Source organism: Anomaloglossus baeobatrachus, chromosome 1, assembly GCF_048569485.1.
Source record: "Anomaloglossus baeobatrachus isolate aAnoBae1 chromosome 1, aAnoBae1.hap1, whole genome shotgun sequence".
Lineage (NCBI taxonomy): Eukaryota > Metazoa > Chordata > Amphibia > Anura > Aromobatidae > Anomaloglossus > Anomaloglossus baeobatrachus.
The window spans coordinates 258,774,951-258,794,315 of NC_134353.1; the positions used below are offsets into that span (position 1 = coordinate 258,774,951).

The 19,365-nt window shown below is 47.6% G+C and overlaps 1 protein-coding gene across 1 annotated transcript in view; it reads right to left on the reverse strand.

The window, feature by feature from the left end:
- The window catches only part of LOC142311129 (uncharacterized), a 237,355-nt gene that overhangs the window by 100,602 nt on the left and 117,388 nt on the right, over positions 1 to 19,365 (reverse strand). Inside the window, exon 16 of the mRNA XM_075349272.1 lies at positions 7,590 to 7,658. Coding sequence (XP_075205387.1) covers positions 7,590 to 7,658 — 69 coding nt within the window. The remainder of the gene's footprint in view (positions 1 to 7,589; positions 7,659 to 19,365) is intronic.

The window sequence follows — 19,365 nt, forward strand, 5'->3', positions numbered from 1 at the left end:
GGGCTTATGGCATCAGAATGCTAATAACCTGCAGATTAATCCCACATCTACAGGTTAATAGTGTTTTTTTCACATGACAGGTTCCCTTTGAGCTGCTTTGTGGTGGGTTATTTGAACCATCGTACCTTGAGGCTATATGATTTTTTGGCTTTGAATAAGCACTATAATATCCTAAGGTTCCCTTGACCTGAAAATGAATGGTCTCACAATCATTTCGAAACAATCAGGACATACAGTGCCTTATATTAACTAGAACTGAACTACCAGTCACCTGAATATTAGGGTTACATAATAGGAAAAATGGGGGAAGACACTATAAATCTTAAAGTCAAGATGGGCAATGAGCCCCATAGGGGTGAATGAGCCCCATGACTATCGGGAGGGTATAGGGTAGGAAGGGGTTAATGTGGAGGGAATAGGGCTGTGTAAGGGATGAAGGGATTGGTGGTTTGGTGAGCGGCGAGGATTGGGCCAGAGGTCATAAGGGGTGGGGAGAGAAAGGGGGGGTTTATAAGGGGCAGTCGTTAGCAGTACCTCCTCTTTGCCGTGGGTGCCATTTCGTGTGTGGTCAGCATCGCCGGTTCCAGAATGGCTGACCTCGCCGCGCTGTTGGAGTGGGTCCGTGGAGCCTCCGAAGTCCTGGGGGTGGATGTGGTGCGGGAGCAGCTGCGTGCGGCCTGTGGGGACGGAGCGCTGGTGCCTTCAGCTGTGGCTGCAGCGGCAGCACCTGGACCTGTGCTGCGTGCTCGGCGGTCGCGGCCGCCGGAGCGTTACTCCCCCAGCGGGAGGGGAGCGAGATCTAGGAGCCCCTTGCGGGACCCTCCGGGACAGGGGAGCCCTCACCAGCATGCAGGAGCTTCGCCGGCCTCCGGGAGGAATCCTCATCGGAGATCCCGCCGGCCGGAAGTGGGCGGAGCTTATGTGCGGCCTACTTCCGGTCCGCGGGCGGCAAGGCCCCGGACCAGATTTACAGCAGCCCCCGGTGATGTGCCGGCCGGGGGCGGTGCTCAGCTGATGACGATGCCGTTGGGGACTCCCTGCAGACGGCAGGGGAGGCGCTCAGACAGTGCAGCACAGGAGCTGCAGATCGCCAGCCGAAGGGCTGGGGAGGAGGGGTCCGGCAATCGGCGGGGCGACAGCGGGCGTTCAGCGGTGACGGTCCCCCCCAGCGAGGATCGTGCTGGGGGGAGGACTCAGCGGCTATCAGAGGGCGAACGGCCGCCCTGCAGTCGGCAGGGTGGGAGACCAGTGGGGACGGCATGTGGAGCCGCAGTGCAAGAGTCGGCCTCGGGATCGTCGTGGGTGGACGGCGGCAGGACGCCGCGTCGGGCGACACGCAAAAGGTCCAGCAGGAAGCGAGTGGAGGAGCAGGGTGCGGTGACCGTGGGGGTTGACGGCCGCCAATTGCAGGCTGTCCCCTTGCTGGTCCCCCCTGAGGTCCTCAGCGGCGATTCGGACTCTGGTGACGAGGATGGAAGCGACAACGCAGCGAGACGGATGGAGCGTCCGGAGAATCATGATACGGCTGTTCCGGATCCGATTCAGAGGCAGCCTGGTGAGAGAACGACGAGTATGCTTAATGTTGCGGGTAGTGTGGGGGGAGGGTCTTATGTGTCTGTGAGTGCGCAGGGCTCTGGGGTTCGGGAGCCGGCGGCGTTACCGGGGGCAGATTTTTGGGGGCAGTTATTGGGGGTGCTGCAGGGGCTGTCGGCTGAGCGAGCAGGTACTAGTGGGTCTGGTTCGCCGGCGGGGGCTTGGGTGGGTCCCTCGGGTGGCGTGCCGCCGGGGGTGGCGGCGCAGAGTATTGCTACGCAGGGAGCTGCAGTGGCGTCAGAAGCAGGGCAGGGGGCAGGGGTTGCGGCCGGGTCGGACGCGGTAAAGGATGGGGAAAAAGAGAAGGAGAAAGAGGATGAGGTGGTGCGGCTAGATGATAGGGCGCGGAGCGAGGTATACGTTTGCTTCGAGAGTCCGTTGGGGGTGCATTTGAAAAAGGAGGTGAGGGAGAAAATCTGGAAAGGGGAGTATGTGGAAATTTTTTCCCTGCTTCCCCTTGAGAAATTTAACTTGGATAAGGTGAAGCCAAGCGATTCAAAAAAGGAGAAGGAGGATGAGGAAAAGAGGAGGTATAGGCTTATTCCCAGGACATTTACCAACTGGTTACAGGCCTTTGCGATCCTAGCCAGTGTCATTGGGGAAAAGGAGCCGGAACATTGTTCCGCACTTTTCGGGTATATGGATTCAATTGGGGAGGCGTATAGAGTGTATGGCGGGTTAGGGTGGTTGAGGTACGATGAACAGTTTCGGCAGCGCAAGGCTCTGCGGGCCGGACTTAAATGGGACCACAAGGACATCTCCTTGTGGATGAGGTTAATGACAGCCCCGGCTCAGCCCTTTCGGGGGGCTGCCGGGGGTTCGGGTACAAGCAACGGGTCCTCGGCGGGTCAGAGAAAGGGAGCCTGCTGGCAATTCAATGAGGGTCAGTGTAAATTCGGGGCCTCGTGCCGTTTCAAGCACGAGTGTTCCGGATGTGGAGGTTCCCATCCGTCGTCCCGGTGCTTTAAGAAAGGAAAAAGTAAGCCTGGGGAGGGGGCTGGAAAAAGGGAGGACGCCGGTGAGGGTAGAGGCGATGCTTCCCTATTTAAGTAGGTATCCGGATGTGCGGGCGGCCGAGTTATTGAGGAAGGGTTTTACTGAGGGTTTTCGGATTCCGTTTGAATCTGGGGCCCCAGTGTTTCGCCCAGGTAACTTAAGGTCCGCAAGGGAACACCCAGAGGTTGTGAAAGAGAAGCTGGACAAGGAGGTTGAATTAGGGAGGATGGCGGGACCGTTTCAGGACCCACCATTTTCCAATCTTCGGATTTCGCCATTAGGGGTGGTTCCCAAAAAAGAGCCGAGGAAATTTCGGCTCATACATCATTTATCCTACCCGGCCGGGTTGTCGGTGAATGATGGGATATCACCGGAGCTGTCAGCGGTTTGTTATGTTTCTTTTGACAGAGCTTTGGATTTGGTGCGGGCGGCCGGGCGTGGGGCCCTGATGGCAAAAGCGGATGTGGAGGCAGCTTTTCGCTTGCTCCCAGTGCATCCAGACAGTCAGCATCTGTTGGGATGTATGTGGGAGGGGGAGTATTATGTGGACCGATGCCTGCCCATGGGATGTTCTATTTCTTGTTCTTATTTCGAGGCATTTAGTTCTTTCGTGGAATGGGTGGTCCGGGACGTGGCGGGGGTTCACTCCGTCATTCATTACTTGGACGATTTCCTTTGTGTCGGGCCGGCAAGGTCTTCGGTTTGTTCATTGTTGTTGTTTACGTTACAGCGGATAGCGCAGAGTTTGGGTATTCCTTTGGCGAAGGAAAAAACGGAAGGGCCAGTGACGGCTTTATGCTTTTTGGGCATAGAAATTGACACGATGGCGATGGAATGCCGCTTGCCGGAAGGGAAGTTGGTGGATTTGAAAGCGTCAGTGCGGTCATTATACCAGGCTAAAAAGGTGAAGCTGAGGGAGTTGCAGTCAGTCTTGGGAAAATTGAATTTCGCCTGTCGCATCATGCCGATGGGGCGCATATTTAATAGGAGATTGGCGAGCGCGACTGCTGGAGTGACAGCGCCGAATCATTTTGTCAGAGTGACGAGGGTGATGAAAGGGGATCTGCTGGTTTGGGATTCCTTTTTAGACAGGTATAATGGTAGGACACTGTGGATGAGCAAGGCAATGTCCAATAGTCAGATTGAGCTGTTTACGGATGCGGCAGGGGCGACGGGTTTTGGAGCGATTTTTCAGACTCATTGGTGCGTGGCACAGTGGCCACAAGCGTGGAAGGAGAAGGGGTTGGTAAAGAATTTGGCTTTGCTTGAATTGTTCCCGATCATAGTGGCGCTCGAGCTGTGGGGCTCTGAATTTTCGGGAAAAAAGGTTTGCATGCATTGTGATAATATGGCGGTGGTTCATTCGATCAATTCGTTGTCAGCAAAATCTCCCCCGGTGGTGGGGTATCTGAGGCATCTGGTGCTCCGTTGCTTGGCACTGAACATTTGTGTTGTGGCGAGGCATGTGCCGGGGGTTCAGAACGAGGTGGCTGATGCGCTGTCTCGGTTTCAGTTTCGCAGGTTCAGAAGGCTGGTGCCGGGAGCAGACGACGATGGAGCGCTATGTCCGGAATGGTTGTGGGATCTAGCATTGGTGTAGCTTTGGAGGGCATTAGGAGATCGGTGTCTGAGGCTACTTGGTGCCGATACCAGGCAGTGTGGAATGAGTGGGAAGAGTTAGGCAGGTCGGAGGGCATGGAGCCGGGTTATCATGGCCGAGTGGTGGGGGTTTTGGCGGTGATTAGTGGCGATTTTTCAGCGGGGCGGTCCGTGTCGGTAATGAGTTACCGGTTGTCAGCTTTGGCCTTTTTATTCAAGTTGCAAGGGGTGCGGGATGCCACGAAGGATTTTCTAGTACGGCAGGCCATGAAGGGTTTTCGAAGAGGGGCGCGGTCGCGGGACTCTAGGCGGCCGATATCGCTTCCATTGTTAGTGCGTTTAGTGGGGTGCTTGGGGGACGTGTGTGCATCCCCTTACGAACAGAGGTTGTTTGCAGTGGCATTTGTGTTGGCCTTTTTCGGGGCCTTTCGGATTGGCGAGCTGGTTAGCCCGGCGAAGCAGGTAGTAGGAGGGTTGTTATTGGGAGACGTAACGCTTGGGGTAGATCGAGTGGAATGTCGATTACGTTTTTCCAAAACGGATCAGGTGGGGCGCGGGCGCCTGGTGGTTTTGTATGGGATTCCGGGACACCCATTGTGCCCGGTTGGGCAGGTAACAGAGTTTTTGAAGATAAGGGGAGGTTATCCTGGGGTTTTCTTGAGACACAGGGATGGATCTGCATTGTCCAGATTCCAGTTTATTGCGGTTTTCAAAACTGTGTTGGCACGAGTGGGGGAGGTGCCGGGTGGCTATGGGTCACACTCTTTTCGGATTGGGGCAGCGACAGAGGCGGCCAGGTGGGGTTTGAGCGATGATTGTATCCGGCGTATTGGGAGATGGGAGTCGTCCAGGTTCCGTTTGTACGTGAGGCCTCACCTGCTGAGGGGTGAGGGGGAGTGATTCGGCTGGTTTGGAATTACGGGGGTCAATAGCTGTTTATTGTGAGACATGGTTTTTTCGTTCAGTTGCTGTTTATTCTTGGTTTTATATTTTTTAGGTGTGTGCCTGGTGTGGATTCTCGGGCATTCCTTTGTTTACTGGGGAGCGTTGCGGGCGGCTGTGCGTTCCGACGGTCGGCAACTTGGAGTGGCGAGAACGGAGGCACGGGTCAAATGGATCGGGATTCGGGGCATGACCTGGGGGAGAGTTCGGCCAGAGGTGGCGTACTATAGCAGGATCGACCAGGATCCTAATGTTCTCATTTTGCATGTGGGTGGAAATGATCTAGGGGTGCGGACAGCGAGGGAATTAAAAAGGGACATTAAGTTGGATCTTCTGCACCTGTGGAGAGCGTTCCCGGGTATTATTATAGTATGGTCGGATATTGTGGCTAGGGAGAACTGGCGTTTTGGGAGGTCGGCTGACCGGATTAATAGGGCACGTATTAAGTTGAATAGGGCGATTGGCCGGTTTGTGACGCGGAATGGTGGCTTGGTGGTGCGACATAAGGAATTGGAGGAGTCGTCAGGGCAATATTTGCGGAGAGATGGGGTGCATCTCACAGATATTGGCTTGGACTTGTGGATGCTTGGTTTGCGGGATGGTCTGGAGCAAGCCCTGGGGGTGTGGGGGGCCCGGGCCACGTAAGGGGTCACGTGGCCGGTCTGTGGCGGGGGGATAGGTCCGTTCCTAGAGGCTGGGAGCACCGATAGTCGGTGGGGAGTATGAAGTCACTCAGGGGTAGTGGCTTCAGACAGGATTGGGAACTTGTGGGCGTAGGTCCTGCAGGTTCTGGGGAGGGGTATTTTAACGATGGAACGTTATTACCCCACACCTTGGGTTGGTTGGTCACAGCCGAGGTGGTCCTCTGGGCCAGTGGTATGTTACGGCCAGGGGATAAGGATGATTATTGGCTTCTTGGACGGACCTATCGGTTGTTTGTCAGTTGGGAGGGTATACATGTATCGGTTTATGTTAAAAGAGGGTGGCATGTCGAGCCGCAAGTTGTGATACATGTATACCGTTTAAATAAAAGCTGTGGCCATTCGCCCATAAAAAGTTGTTATGTCTTCATTTCAAGTAGAGTGGGTAAGAAGGGTTTTGTACATGGGAGACCCAATTATCCCTTTTAGATACGTCAAGATGGGCAATGAGCCCCATAGGGGTGAATGAGCCCCATGACTATCGGGAGGGTATAGGGTAGGAAGGGGTTAATGTGGAGGGAATAGGGCTGTGTAAGGGATGAAGGGATTGGTGGTTTGGTGAGCGGCGAGGATTGGGCCAGAGGTCATAAGGGGTGGGGAGAGAAAGGGGGGGTTTATAAGGGGCAGTCGTTAGCAGTACCTCCTCTTTGCCGTGGGTGCCATTTCGTGTGTGGCCCGCCCACCCGCCCTTAATGTAAAAAAAAAAAAAAAAAAAAAAAAAACAATTAAAAGTTTAAAAAAAAAAAAAAAAAAATAACATCAAAGGGTTGATATGGTGGTTTCTTTGTTTGTCGCAGCGGGGGGATAGGTCCGTTCCTAGAGGCTGGGAGCACCGATAGTCGGTGGGGAGTATGAAGTCACTCAGGGGTAGTGGCTTCAGACAGGATTGGGAACTTGTGGGCGTAGGTCCTGCAGGTTCTGGGGAGGGGTATTTTAACGATGGAACGTTATTACCCCACACCTTGGGTTGGTTGGTCACAGCCGAGGTGGTCCTCTGGGCCAGTGGTATGTTACGGCCAGGGGATAAGGATGATTATTGGCTTCTTGGACGGACCTATCGGTTGTTTGTCAGTTGGGAGGGTATACATGTATCGGTTTATGTTAAAAGAGGGTGGCATGTCGAGCCGCAAGTTGTGATACATGTATACCGTTTAAATAAAAGCTGTGGCCATTCGCCCATAAAAAGTTGTTATGTCTTCATTTCAAGTAGAGTGGGTAAGAAGGGTTTTGTACATGGGAGACCCAATTATCCCTTTTAGATACGTCATGAACCTGCATTCAGGAATTTACAAGCTGAAAGAGATATCCTCGTTTCCCCTGACACATCTTAAAATAAGGTATACACTCATGATACACAGGTCAGGAGAGTTCACGGCACAAGTTCATGACTGTAATTAAGGGATATTGTACAAGACAAGTATTTGCTGAAAAGCAGTCAGACCTTCCAAGGAAGCCACTTAATATATCACCGCTTTATGATGTTATGAATTTCCTTATCCGGAGGTCCACCACGAGGTGTAGCTATGTGGTCTCCCGGACAATGATTAAAAACCCATCTGAGCACCAGAAATGTCAGGAACTGAACAAAGTCATAATAAGCAAATCTTACTTGTTGATATAATTAATGCTGGGTGAAGACAATAAAAGGAATATTTATTATCTACTGCAATGTAGTAACATGTTTGATTTATGGGAATGACAAATAGGTTACGCTGCACTAATCCGCCTGACAACACCCAGTACATGTGTAGGTCATACCTTTACACCTGAGACCCCTTGGAGACCTCTTTCTCCTCTTCCTGGAGGACCAAGTTCACCACGTTCTCCCTATTAATGCAAATGATAAGACAAAATATACTTTATTACCCATCAAACCTTATTTTCTGCTTACCTTTTCGAATCTTACACCGACAGCTCTCTGCAGATGACCCCTTTTCTTCCCTATATATCTGTATTCATCCCTTTATTATGTATCCTGGCAACTTATTTCTTAATTTCCTCTGGCTTTATGGGTGGACACTCCCTGCCATGTTCCTTCCCAGACCCCTATATCTATGACCACATTTAAAGGGGTACTGTGGTGAGATAAAAAAAAATATTCTAATGATGATGCTCTTATAAACATAATGATAACATTCATAATGTTGCTCCCCACCACCACAGTAACTGCAATTCAGTATGGTACTGGAGCTGATCCTTGGTGCTCCCCCTCCCCTCTGGGATGTTACTGCACACATCACGGAGTGTGGCTTGCTCCATGGTGTTAGTGGCTGCCAGTCCCCTGATAATGGCTATACCTATTCAGTCTGAGATCAGGGGGGCATGGCAGGGTGTATGACATGTTCTCTGCCTCTAGTATCTGTAAGACACCTGATAATGTCTGCTTACCTGCAGTCCTAAATCAGGGAGCAGGCAACACCCCGTCACACCCCCTGATTTCAGACTGAATAAAAGCATATATTATCCAGGGCTGGCAGCTATTAGCAGTATGAAGCAGGTCATGCCCGCATGTGTGATGTAATGTCCCAAAAGTGAGGGGGAGCACCAAGGAGCAGATTCAGCATCACACTGAAGTGCAGGACTGTGAGGATGGGAAATAACACTATGGATGTTATCTTATAGTTTATGAGGGTATGGCCATTAGAATAATTTTATATCTCCATGGACTGACCTTTATAAATGAAGCTAGCACCAGAAAATAACCTACTGTTTGAATAAGGTTTTTGTGTTAAATGCATTTCTTAATTTTGTTTGGGAAATGTAAAAAAAAAAATAATCACAATTTGTATTAAAATAATTTTCCATTACTTGTACAACCCTTTCTCAATCCCCATGTGAGGCCCCATAAAAATAAAAACACCTATACTCACCTCCGGTGCCAGCATGGTTCCATTGATGTCAGTAATCACATTCCTAGGGCTCACATGACATTGTTATGACACTTGAACTGCACGCCTAATCAGCACTGGCTTCTTGTGCTCCATCATCAGCAAATTAAGAAATTAACAGGAAGTGAGTGCTGTGGTTGCAGCGTACGTCCTGATAATGGCAGGGCATGAGAAGCCGGCGCTGAGTGGAAGCGGGGCTCGCGTATCATAACAATATCACATGAGCCCTTTGTATGCAAGTTCTGACATCAACGGAACTGTGATAGCACTGGAGGGGAGTATAGGCTTTTTTTATATTTTATGGGGGTGCACATAAGGAATAAGAAGGTGTTGTCTAAGTCATACATAATCCCTTTAAAAATAACATAAACAGAAAGCATGAAGTTTTCACAATGCTAAATGTATTGTTTTTAGACTCCTACTTCCTTTTTTTCTCTTGTTTCAGGAAACAACACATGTACATGGCTGACGCTATCTTTTGTATTAAAGTATGTATTGGGTGAGTGCAAAGGTAATTGTGACCTGGTAATTTTTTTAAGTATATGTAAAACAAAAACCTTATTTAAACAGTAGGTCATTTTTTGATGTTGTCTTCCATTTAAGGTCCCCATAAACTTCAGCTGATAATAGATTGATGAAAAATCATTAATCGATATCTCCAAACACATCACTGGCTACATTGGTTAGTGCTGGATTGTTTTGGCCTATGATGCATCCAACAGTTATGTTCAGCCAATAGAGATCGACATGCCTAACAGTTGTTTTGAACGATTGTGATTGTTGATCAGTCGACAGTAAAAACGAACGATTGTTCATTTCAATACACTAACTGATTATTGCTACTAATGGTTGAAATTGCCCATAAATGTAAACTGGAAAAGTAGACTGTTATCTTCGAGACTGGAAGTGTCGTGTGCATCGTACAAGAAGCACACTGAAGTTATTGAAATAACCATAAAATTAATTTAGGAAGTACGGTAAAATGCAATATTATTGCTATAGACAGAACTGATTTAGATAAAGCTGCAAGATTCCAAATAATTCATGGGATCCTGTGTTATGATGTTGCCATTGGAAGGTTGTGGGAAGCCACAGAGCATGCTGGTATCACATAACACAGACGTACAGACTACTGCGGGAGTGTTAGGTCCTTTGCATACTGGTAGGCTAAAGCGGGCTTTACACGCAACGACATCGGTAACGAAATGTCGTTGTGGTCACGGAATTCGTGACACACACCCGGCCTCGTTAGCGACGTCGTTGCATATGAAACGCAGGAACGACCGTTAACGATCAAAAATACTCACCATATCGCTGATCGTTGACATGTCATTCTAATCCCAATTATCGTTGCTGTTGCAGGATGCAGGTTGTTCGTCGTTCCTGCGGCAGCACACATCGCTATGTGTGACACCGCAGGAATGAGGAACATCACCATACCTGCGGCCGCCCGCAATGAGGAAGGAAGAGGTGGGCGGGATGTTTGTCCCGCTCATCTCCGCCCCTCCGCTTCTATTAGGCAGCCGCTTAGTGATGCCGCTGTGACGCCGAACGAACCGCCCCCTTAGAAAGGAGGCTGTTCGCCGGCCACAGCAACGTCGCTAGGCAGGTACGTATGTGTGACGGGTGTTAGTGATGTTGTGCACCACGGGCAGCGATTTGCCCATGACGCACAACCGAAGGGGGCGGGTGCTTTCACCAGCGACATCGCTAGCGATGTCGCTGTGTGTAAAGCCCTCTTTAGAGTTTATTAATTCTTTTAATCAATCATATTTAGAAAAACACTTATTTTCTGGCCCATTTTGGTGATAGGTTCTGTTTAAATAGATATCTGGATTTAGGGCTACTTGCACTTTTGTAGGCTTAAAACTGCTAATATGCCTTTAAGTTATCCCTAAGCTTTGAGAGGTTCCTTTTCTTTATCTCTAAAAAGGGTTAAATGTATCAGTGTGGATAATAGAAAGGTTGGAAATTGGCTCTACATAGCGTCTTTGTCTGCAGAATATGCAGAAAGAAAACAGCAATAAATTGTCTATATTTGTGGAAAATTACTCCATTAAAAATAGAGAATTTCAGGCAATCTAAATAATCAGGGCTGAAGGTTAAAGTAAATTATACCAGTTGCTAAACAACCTAAAATAACATGTTTGCTGATATTTCTCTAATGATTGCTTTCGATATGGAACACAGGCTTAATTTTTTTGTCATGTATCTGAAGAGCTTTTTTCTCAAACTATTCAAAAATCAAGTCCAATTTATTGACCAAGAAGCTGTTAACGCCTTCAACCCCGAGCGATTTTCCATTTTTCCGGGGGTTATTTTCGCTCCCCTTCTTTCGAGAGCCGTAACTTTTTGATTTTTCTGTCAATCTTGCATATAAGAGCTTATTTTTTGCGGGATGAGTTCTACTTTTAAATAACACCATAAGTTTTACCATATAGTGTACTGCAAAACAGCAAAAAAACAGCAAAAAAAATTACAAGTGCAAAAAAAATAGCAAAAAAGTGCGATTGCATGATTGTTTTTGGGATAGTTTATTCACAGTGTTCACTATATGGTTAAACTGATGTCTCAGTGTGATGCCTCAGGTCGGTATGAGTTCGTAGATACCAAACATATATATATATATATATAGGTTTATTTTTATCTAAAAGGTTAAAAAAATTCAGAAGTTTGTCCCAAAAAATGGCGCGGTTTTTGCGCCATTTTCCGTTATCCGTAGTGTTTTCATTTTTCAGGATCTATGGGTCAGTGACGGCTTATTTTTTGCATCTTGAACTGACGTTTTTGCAAAATATGCAGCGACCAAAAAACGTAACTTTGGAGTTTGCAATTTTTTTGCTGCTACGCCGTTTACCAATCAGATTAATTGATTTTATATTTTGACAGATCGGGCATTTCTGAACATGGCGATGCCAAATATGTGTAGATTTTTTATTTTTTTTAACCCTTTAATTTTCATTTTGGGGTGAATAGGGGGTGATTTGAACTTTTAGGTTTTTTATTTTTTTAAAACTTTTTTTAACTTTTTTTTTATTTTTTATTTTACTAGTCCTCCTAGTGGACTATAATGATCAGCTGTCTGATCGCTTTTCCATTTTTACAGATCACAGCTACACCGCTAAGATCTGCAGAAAAGCAGCTCTCCTATTACAAATGACAGTCTGCCGGCTGTATGAGGAACTGAGTCATGATAGCTACAGGAGTCATCATATGACCCTGCTCTACCATGGCAATGATTGGATCCACGTGATCACATCACATGACTTCCGATGGAGTCGGGTAAGTGAATGCTTACCGTGGCCTGCTGTTACATCGCGCTGTGACATTTTCACAGTGTGCTGAAACGGGTTAACAAATACAAAATAATGTTTGGAACTCCATTCTATGTCTGAACTGAAATACTTTGGCGTAGTGTTGGGGCTCTATTGCATTGATCAATTCAGTAGCTAAATTTCTCTTTATTCATATATTCATGGCAGTAATGCAGATTCCATTTTTCACATTTCATCCTTACATACAGCTATTGAATTTTTCATGTCAGTATTCACACAGCAGTTTCTGCTATTCCATGTATTCCCCTTACATAGTCACTGGTGTGCATACCTTATCTCCCCATAGTGATGTTTTTTTAGGTTTTTGCACCCAGTTCAGACATAGAATGGAGTTCCAAACGTTATTTTGTATTTGTTAGTAGTTTTTCGTTTGTGAACCCTCCCCATACACACCTATTGCCAATCCACATCGTATATATAACCTGGGTCTCAGCTTCCCATACACGGTAAGTTTTTTAACTGCATGAGAGGACACACACAAGCTAGGGACCCCAACGTAGAGAAATACTTTGGCGTAGTGTTGGGGCTCTATTGCATTGATCAATTCAGTAGCTAAATTTCTCTTTATTCATATATTCATGGCAGTAATGCAGATTCCATTTTTCACATTTCATCCTTACATACAGCTATTGAATTTTTCATGTCAGTATTCACACAGCAGTTTCTGCTATTCCATGTATTCCCCTTACATAGTCACTGGTGTGCATACCTTATCTCCCCATAGTGATGTTTTTTTAGGTTTTTGCACCCAGTTCAGACATAGAATGGAGTTCCAAACGTTATTTTGTATTTGTTAGTAGTTTTTCGTTTGTGAACCCTCCCCATACACACCTATTGCCAATCCACATCGTATATATAACCTGGGTCTCAGCTTCCCATACACGGTAAGTTTTTTAACTGCATGAGAGGACACACACAAGCTAGGGACCCCAACGTAGAGAAATACTTTGGCGTAGTGTTGGGGCTCTATTGCATTGATCAATTCAGTAGCTAAATTTCTCTCTATTCATATATTCATGGCAGTAATGCAGATTGCATTTTTCACATTTCATCCTTACATACAGCTATTGAATTTTTCATGTCAGTATTCACACAGCAGTTTCTGCTATTCCATGTATTCCCCTTACATAGTCACTGGTGTGCATACCTTATCTCCCCATAGAAACGGGTTAACAGGCATGAGTGGTTAACCAATCCACTCGTGCTTGATAGCCGCACAAGTCAGCTGTTCAAATCATCTGACATGTGCAACGATTGCTGCCCACTGCCAGCAGCAGCAGGTAGGGATTAACCTGACACGATCCATGACATACCCAATACGTCATGTGTCGTTAAGAGGTTAAAATACTTCATGAATATACAAAAATAGCACATGATAGTAACATGTTAAAGGAAATCTGTCAACAGGATTGTGCTACTTCATCTGAGAGCAGCATAATGTAGGGGCAGAGATCCTAAAACTTACCACATTTATCTTAACTCACTGTGTGCAGCCGTTCTGAGTTTATCTCAGAATGAGTGTAGCAGAGCTGGGAGCTGTCCCCGCCCACACCAGCCTCTTGATAGAGATTGGGCATTGACTGTGAGATGCCAATCACAGCAGGGGGCTGCTGGAATCTGCAGGAGTCACTGAGCCTCACCAATGTTAATAAAAGAGCAATAAACCATTTAGTATGAGTAAACAATAGTTCAGATAAGACAAACACAGATGTTTTTAAAGCTGGTGTCACACACAGCGACAACGACAACGACGTCGCTGCTACGTCACCATTTTCTGTGACGTTGCAGCAACGTCCCGTCGCTGTCGCTGTGTGTGACATCCAGCAACGACCTGGCCCCTGCTGTGAGGTCGCCGGTCGTTGCTGAATGTCCAGCTTCATTTTTTGGTCGTCACTCTCCCGCTGTGACACACACATCGCTGTGTGTGACAGCGAGAGAGCGACGAAATGAAGCGAGCAGGAGCCGGCACTGGCAGCTGCGGTAAGCTGTAACCAGCGTAAACATCGGGTAACCAAGGGAAGACCTTTCCCTGGTTACCCGATATTTACCTTCGTTACCGTCCTCCGCTCTTGCTGCCAGCGCCGGCTCCTGCTCTGTGCACATGTGGCTGCAGTACGCATCGGGTAATTAACCCGATGTATACTGTAGCAAGGAGAGCAAGGAGCCAGCGCTAAGCAGTGTGCGCGGCTCCCTGCTCTCTGCACTGTGACATGTAGCTGCAGCACACATCGGGTTAATTAACCCGATGTATACTGTAGCAAGGAGAGCAAGGAGCCAGCGCTAAGCAGTGTGCGCGGCTCCCTGCTCTCTGCACTGTGACATGTAGCTGCAGCACACATCGGGTTAATTAACCCGATGTATACTGTAGCAAGGAGAGCAAGGAGCCAGCGCTAAGCAGTGTGCGCGGCTCCCTGCTCTCTGCACTGTGACATGTAGCTGCAGCACACATCGGGTTAATTAACCCGATGTATACTGTAGCTAGGAGAGCAAGGAGCCAGCGCTAAGCGTGGCTCCCTGCTCTCTGCACATGTAGCACAGCGACGTAATGATCGCTGCTTCTGCTGTGTTTGACAGCTAAGCAGCGATCATAACAGCGACTTACAAGGTCGTTGTTATGTCACCAAAAATGGTGACGTAACAGCGACGTCGTTGTCGCTGTCGCTTAGTGTGAACCCAGCTTAACTCTTGCAACATGCTGTCCTCAGTTTACATTGCAAAATCCTGGTGACAGATTCCCTTTAAAGAGAATCTGTCATTAACATAAGACCTCTAGCTAAAGGCATTTGTGTTAAGGCCTATAAAAGCTTATTAAATCAATCCTATGCTTGTAGTATTTCAATTGGAGACCTTAAGAAATCCAGCCTTAAAGTGGTAACTGGAAGTGCAGGAGAATGTCTGGCTTCTCCCCCTTCTGCTCGCCTGCCACTGGCCACAGGTATCTAAAGGTTACCCTTGTGTGACGCCCTGGCCTATCAGGTCGTCACAGGGTGCCGTGCTATCTGCCCTTCTGCATGGTACCCGCTCCTCCTTGGTTACGGGTCCTGTCAATTTGGTGTTGCTACCAACAGGTGTACACAAATCCTGAGGAACACTCTGCACCACACCCACCAACCACCCATTGGGCAGCCTGAGGGGACTAGGGCCACCCAGATGGAGGGATGGAAGAGGGAGGGCAGAGATGTCAGTTGTAGAGTAGTAGCTGAGCAGTGAGCAGCGGTGACAGGACAGGTCACGCTGTGGAGCTGGGCTCCTGTACCCTTCCTAGGTGCCAGACGTTGGCCTGGCCAGAAGGAGCTGGAACCCTGGTCGCAGGGGGTAGTGACAGGGGGCTCGATGCTGCTACAGAGAGCAGACCGGCTGCCTTGTGCTACAACCGGGCAGGGACCAGGGCACAACGGGGTACGCGGGCCCTAGGCTGGGAAGAAGCTTCATGCAGCCCAGTAATTTACCCGACGGGAACGGAATCTTCAGGAGTCATCTGCTCCAGAATCGGGGTACTAGCGCAACGAGGGGGATAGGACTTCCCACAACTGTCCAGAAAATCCCAAGCGTGAACCCTGAGAGCAAGCTCACCCTGCTAGCCACGCAGGTGAGTGGGACCCGAATCGCTTCATGTGAGAAGGATCCACATGTGGGACACACAGTGCCAAGGGACAAGGCTTCAGATCAACCTGCAACACCAAAGGGGCACGGACCCGGCGTACTCGCCCAGAGAGAGCAGGATACTCAAGATTTTGGTTTACCTGGTGTCAGCGTCAGTGATTTTGAACTGTGTGAGTACCCGATATCCCTTTTCACCCGACGGGTTCCCCACTCCATCCATCACCGGATCCCGGGACACCACTCCCCCTGCCCACGGAGGGGTTAACATCTCGAGCTGCCACACACCATCGTCCTTGGGTTTCCCCCCCAAACGGCAGCGGTGGTCCCTCATGTTACCACACACCGCGGGTGGCATCATGAACATTATCCCATTCACCACCGAAAAGATTACCCCCCCTTGTTATTTCCGAGATAGCCGCGCCGACCCCACCTCGGATCCGGAGACCCCTCGAGCCACTGCGGATCCGGGTCCAAGCAGCCCGTCGGCTGTCGCGGGGGCGGCACACTTGCGCTGCCTCCTCTAATGGGACAACACTGGGCAATGAGGGAAGCTGTGCAGAATATGAAAGGAAGGGAAGGTAGTTCACTGAAAAAAGAGTAAGCCGTCCATCAAAGACTGGAGGCCGGCAGCAGGAGGAGAAAACAGAGAGAGGCATGAGAACGGAAAGTGCAGAATTCATTTCCTAGACTTGAGATTAAAACTTCAAGGCTGTATTTCTCTATAATCTCCAAACAAAATACTAAAAGCAAGGTTTTGATTTAATAAGCATTAAAGGAAGAGCCTTTTCATATATTCCTCTAGTTAGTGATCTAATATCCTGATGACAAGTTCCCTTTAACTTTATTATTGCACAGACTGGATATGAAATGAAAATAAGCTACAAATTGATAAATAATAATACCCTTTTTCGAAATATGCAAACTCAAAGAATGGGCCAAACTAAACTTAAAGCTATTTTTAAGCACTCTATCTAAAATATATTTTAAGATCTCTTATACATCATCTTGTATTCACTTTGAGTATCTTCTGTTTTTCTAAAACTGTCTAATTTTAGTCAATACAACCTAAGGAGTCAATTTGTCATTGATTTGTGCCTTTTTATAGTTTGGGTTTTTTTCTGCCATCTTATGTTTACTTAAAGGGAACCTGTCAGGTGCAATATGCACCAAGAATCACGAGCAGTTCTGGGTGCATATTACTAATCCCTGCCTAACCGTCTCTGTATACACTAGCATAGATAAGGAGATCTTTAGAAAAAGTAGTTCTAAAGATCTTTCATCTTATGCTAATGAGGCCAGGGACTAGTCACAAGGGTGTTACTTCCCTTGCTAGTTGGCCCCCTTAGCATGTTAGCACGCCCCTGTGGGTGTCCTAACATGCTAATGATGCGCAGTGTCGGAGGCATGGTCACTCTCACTTCTGCTGCCACCGCTGGTTTTCAGCTCAGTGCGCACGATCAGAACGTCCCCGGACTTGCAGTCATGCGCACTACACCAGTTTGAAGCCGGGACCCGTACACCTGGCTTCATAGTATGAATGACTGGAAGTCCGGGACTTCTGATCATACGCACTGACCTGAAATCGAGCATTGGGTGCGATGGCCGCAGAGAGCGGTGAGCGATCATGCCTCTGATGCTGCACATTGATTAACATGTTAGTATGCCCACAGGAGCATTCTTACATGCTAAGGGGGCCGCCTAGTCAGGGGAAGTAACACCCTTGCAACTAGTTGCTGGCCTCATTAGCATATCATAAAGGATCTTTAGAAATACTTTTTCTAAAGATCTCTTTATCTATGCTACTAGATACAGGGACAGTTAGGCAGGGATTAGCAATATGCACCCAGAACTGTTCGTGGTTCTGGGTGCATATTGCATTTGACAGGTTCCCTTTAAAAAGAGAGTCTATTTTTCACCGGAATGTGTTTTTTTTGTGATCTATCAATTGAAACATTTTACAAGGTTGCAAAAACATCCTTGAGCAGGCTATTACATCAAAGATACATAGAGGTTATAGTTATAAATGTTTATGTAAAATGAACTGTGAATAACATGTTGGGTGATGATAAGTTTATGCAATCTTTTATACTCTAGTACTGTACGACTTATACTGTTACATGCAAAAGATCAAAGAAGGGCGCAGTTCCATACTTTGGGTTGTTGAATCTCTTTTTGGGCCAATTTTGCCCTCAGAAATTCATGAAACAAGTGCTTCATGCCTGCTGTTTTGTCTCCACTGTTCTCCTGGTCCTTTCATATTAAATTTGTTGCATATTGTGTGATTTGATTTTTCTAATTGCTCTTTTCAAACTATGAGCAAAATTTGATCAATGTGTCTAAAAATGGCAAGATAAGGATAAAACAAGTAAAAAACAAGACTCCAAACAATCTACTTATGATAAATTATTAAAAATCTACTGATTAAGGCAATGTGCATATGCTGCATCTTTGTGGTGACCACAAAGTTGCACGTTTTTGGTCCCAAAAATAGCACTCTTGCCATGCATTTTTTGCCACGTTTTACTGCGTTTTTTACCACGTTTTTGCCAAGTGCGTTTTTGTAGTCAAATGTATTGACTGGAAGGGCTCAAAAACGCTGGCAAAAATGCAGAAAGAATTGACATGCTGCATCTTTCTGGTCACCACAAAGATGCAGCCAAAAAAAAGCTGCAACGTGGGGACAGAAAACTGAAATCTCATAGACTTTGCTGGGGGAAAGACATGCATTCAGTTTTGGGACCAAAACTGCACGCAAAAAATGTGCAAGAACGCGGCAAAAAAACACAGCGTACGCACAAGGCCTAGTACAGAACGTTTCCAGCATTGTTTTTACATGGCAGGTTTTCTAACACATTTCATTCTTCAGGTTACTGTTAAAGGCCTGAAACACACTTCCGTTAAAAACACGCACATGCCGCGAGACACGTATTTACCCTGCGTGTTGAGTGTGGTAAGTACGTGTCTCGGGTACGTGCGGTCCACGTGTGTTCTACGTGTGCTATCCGAGATAGCACACGTAGAACCGGTAATTTGCATACTCACATGGTCCGCGCTGCTGTCCGTGGTGCTGATCTTCGGTCTCCAGCCCTCCCGTCTCCCCGCTGCTGCCGGCCGCAGTGAAGTGAATATTAAATGAGCATAATGAGCGGCGGTCGGCAGCAAGTAACAGCAGCGGCAGAGACAGGAGGGCTGGAGAAGGTGAGTAAATGTTTTGTTTTTTTCACTGACACGTGTGTTTTCTCAGGCGCGTGTCACACGGGACCGCATACACACTACATCCGTGTGGTACGGGTGCGGGCCATGTGACACCCGTGCTGCCGGAGAAAACATGGACATGTCAGCGTGTAGAAAAACGCACACACGTACAAACGCACAAGGACGTGTGTGTGCCTGCTACAATAGGGTAGCATTGCTGAACGTGTCTCCGTGCCGCCAGTACGTGGAAAAAATGGCAAACACGTACCGGCGGCACAGATGTGTGTCGGAGGCCAAAGATTGAGTAGCAGGAGATGAGTGTGCCCTAAACACCAGGTTCTCGAATTAATGGTGGTTAATTACTACATATATCAAGGACTTTAAAATATAGCCTCTGTTCTGGGGATCCAAAAACTACTACCAGTGTGTTTGGATGTGCAGTGTACAAATCTAAGGGGTGCTTCACACATAGCGAGATCGCTACCGAAATCGCTGCTACGTCACGGTTTTGGT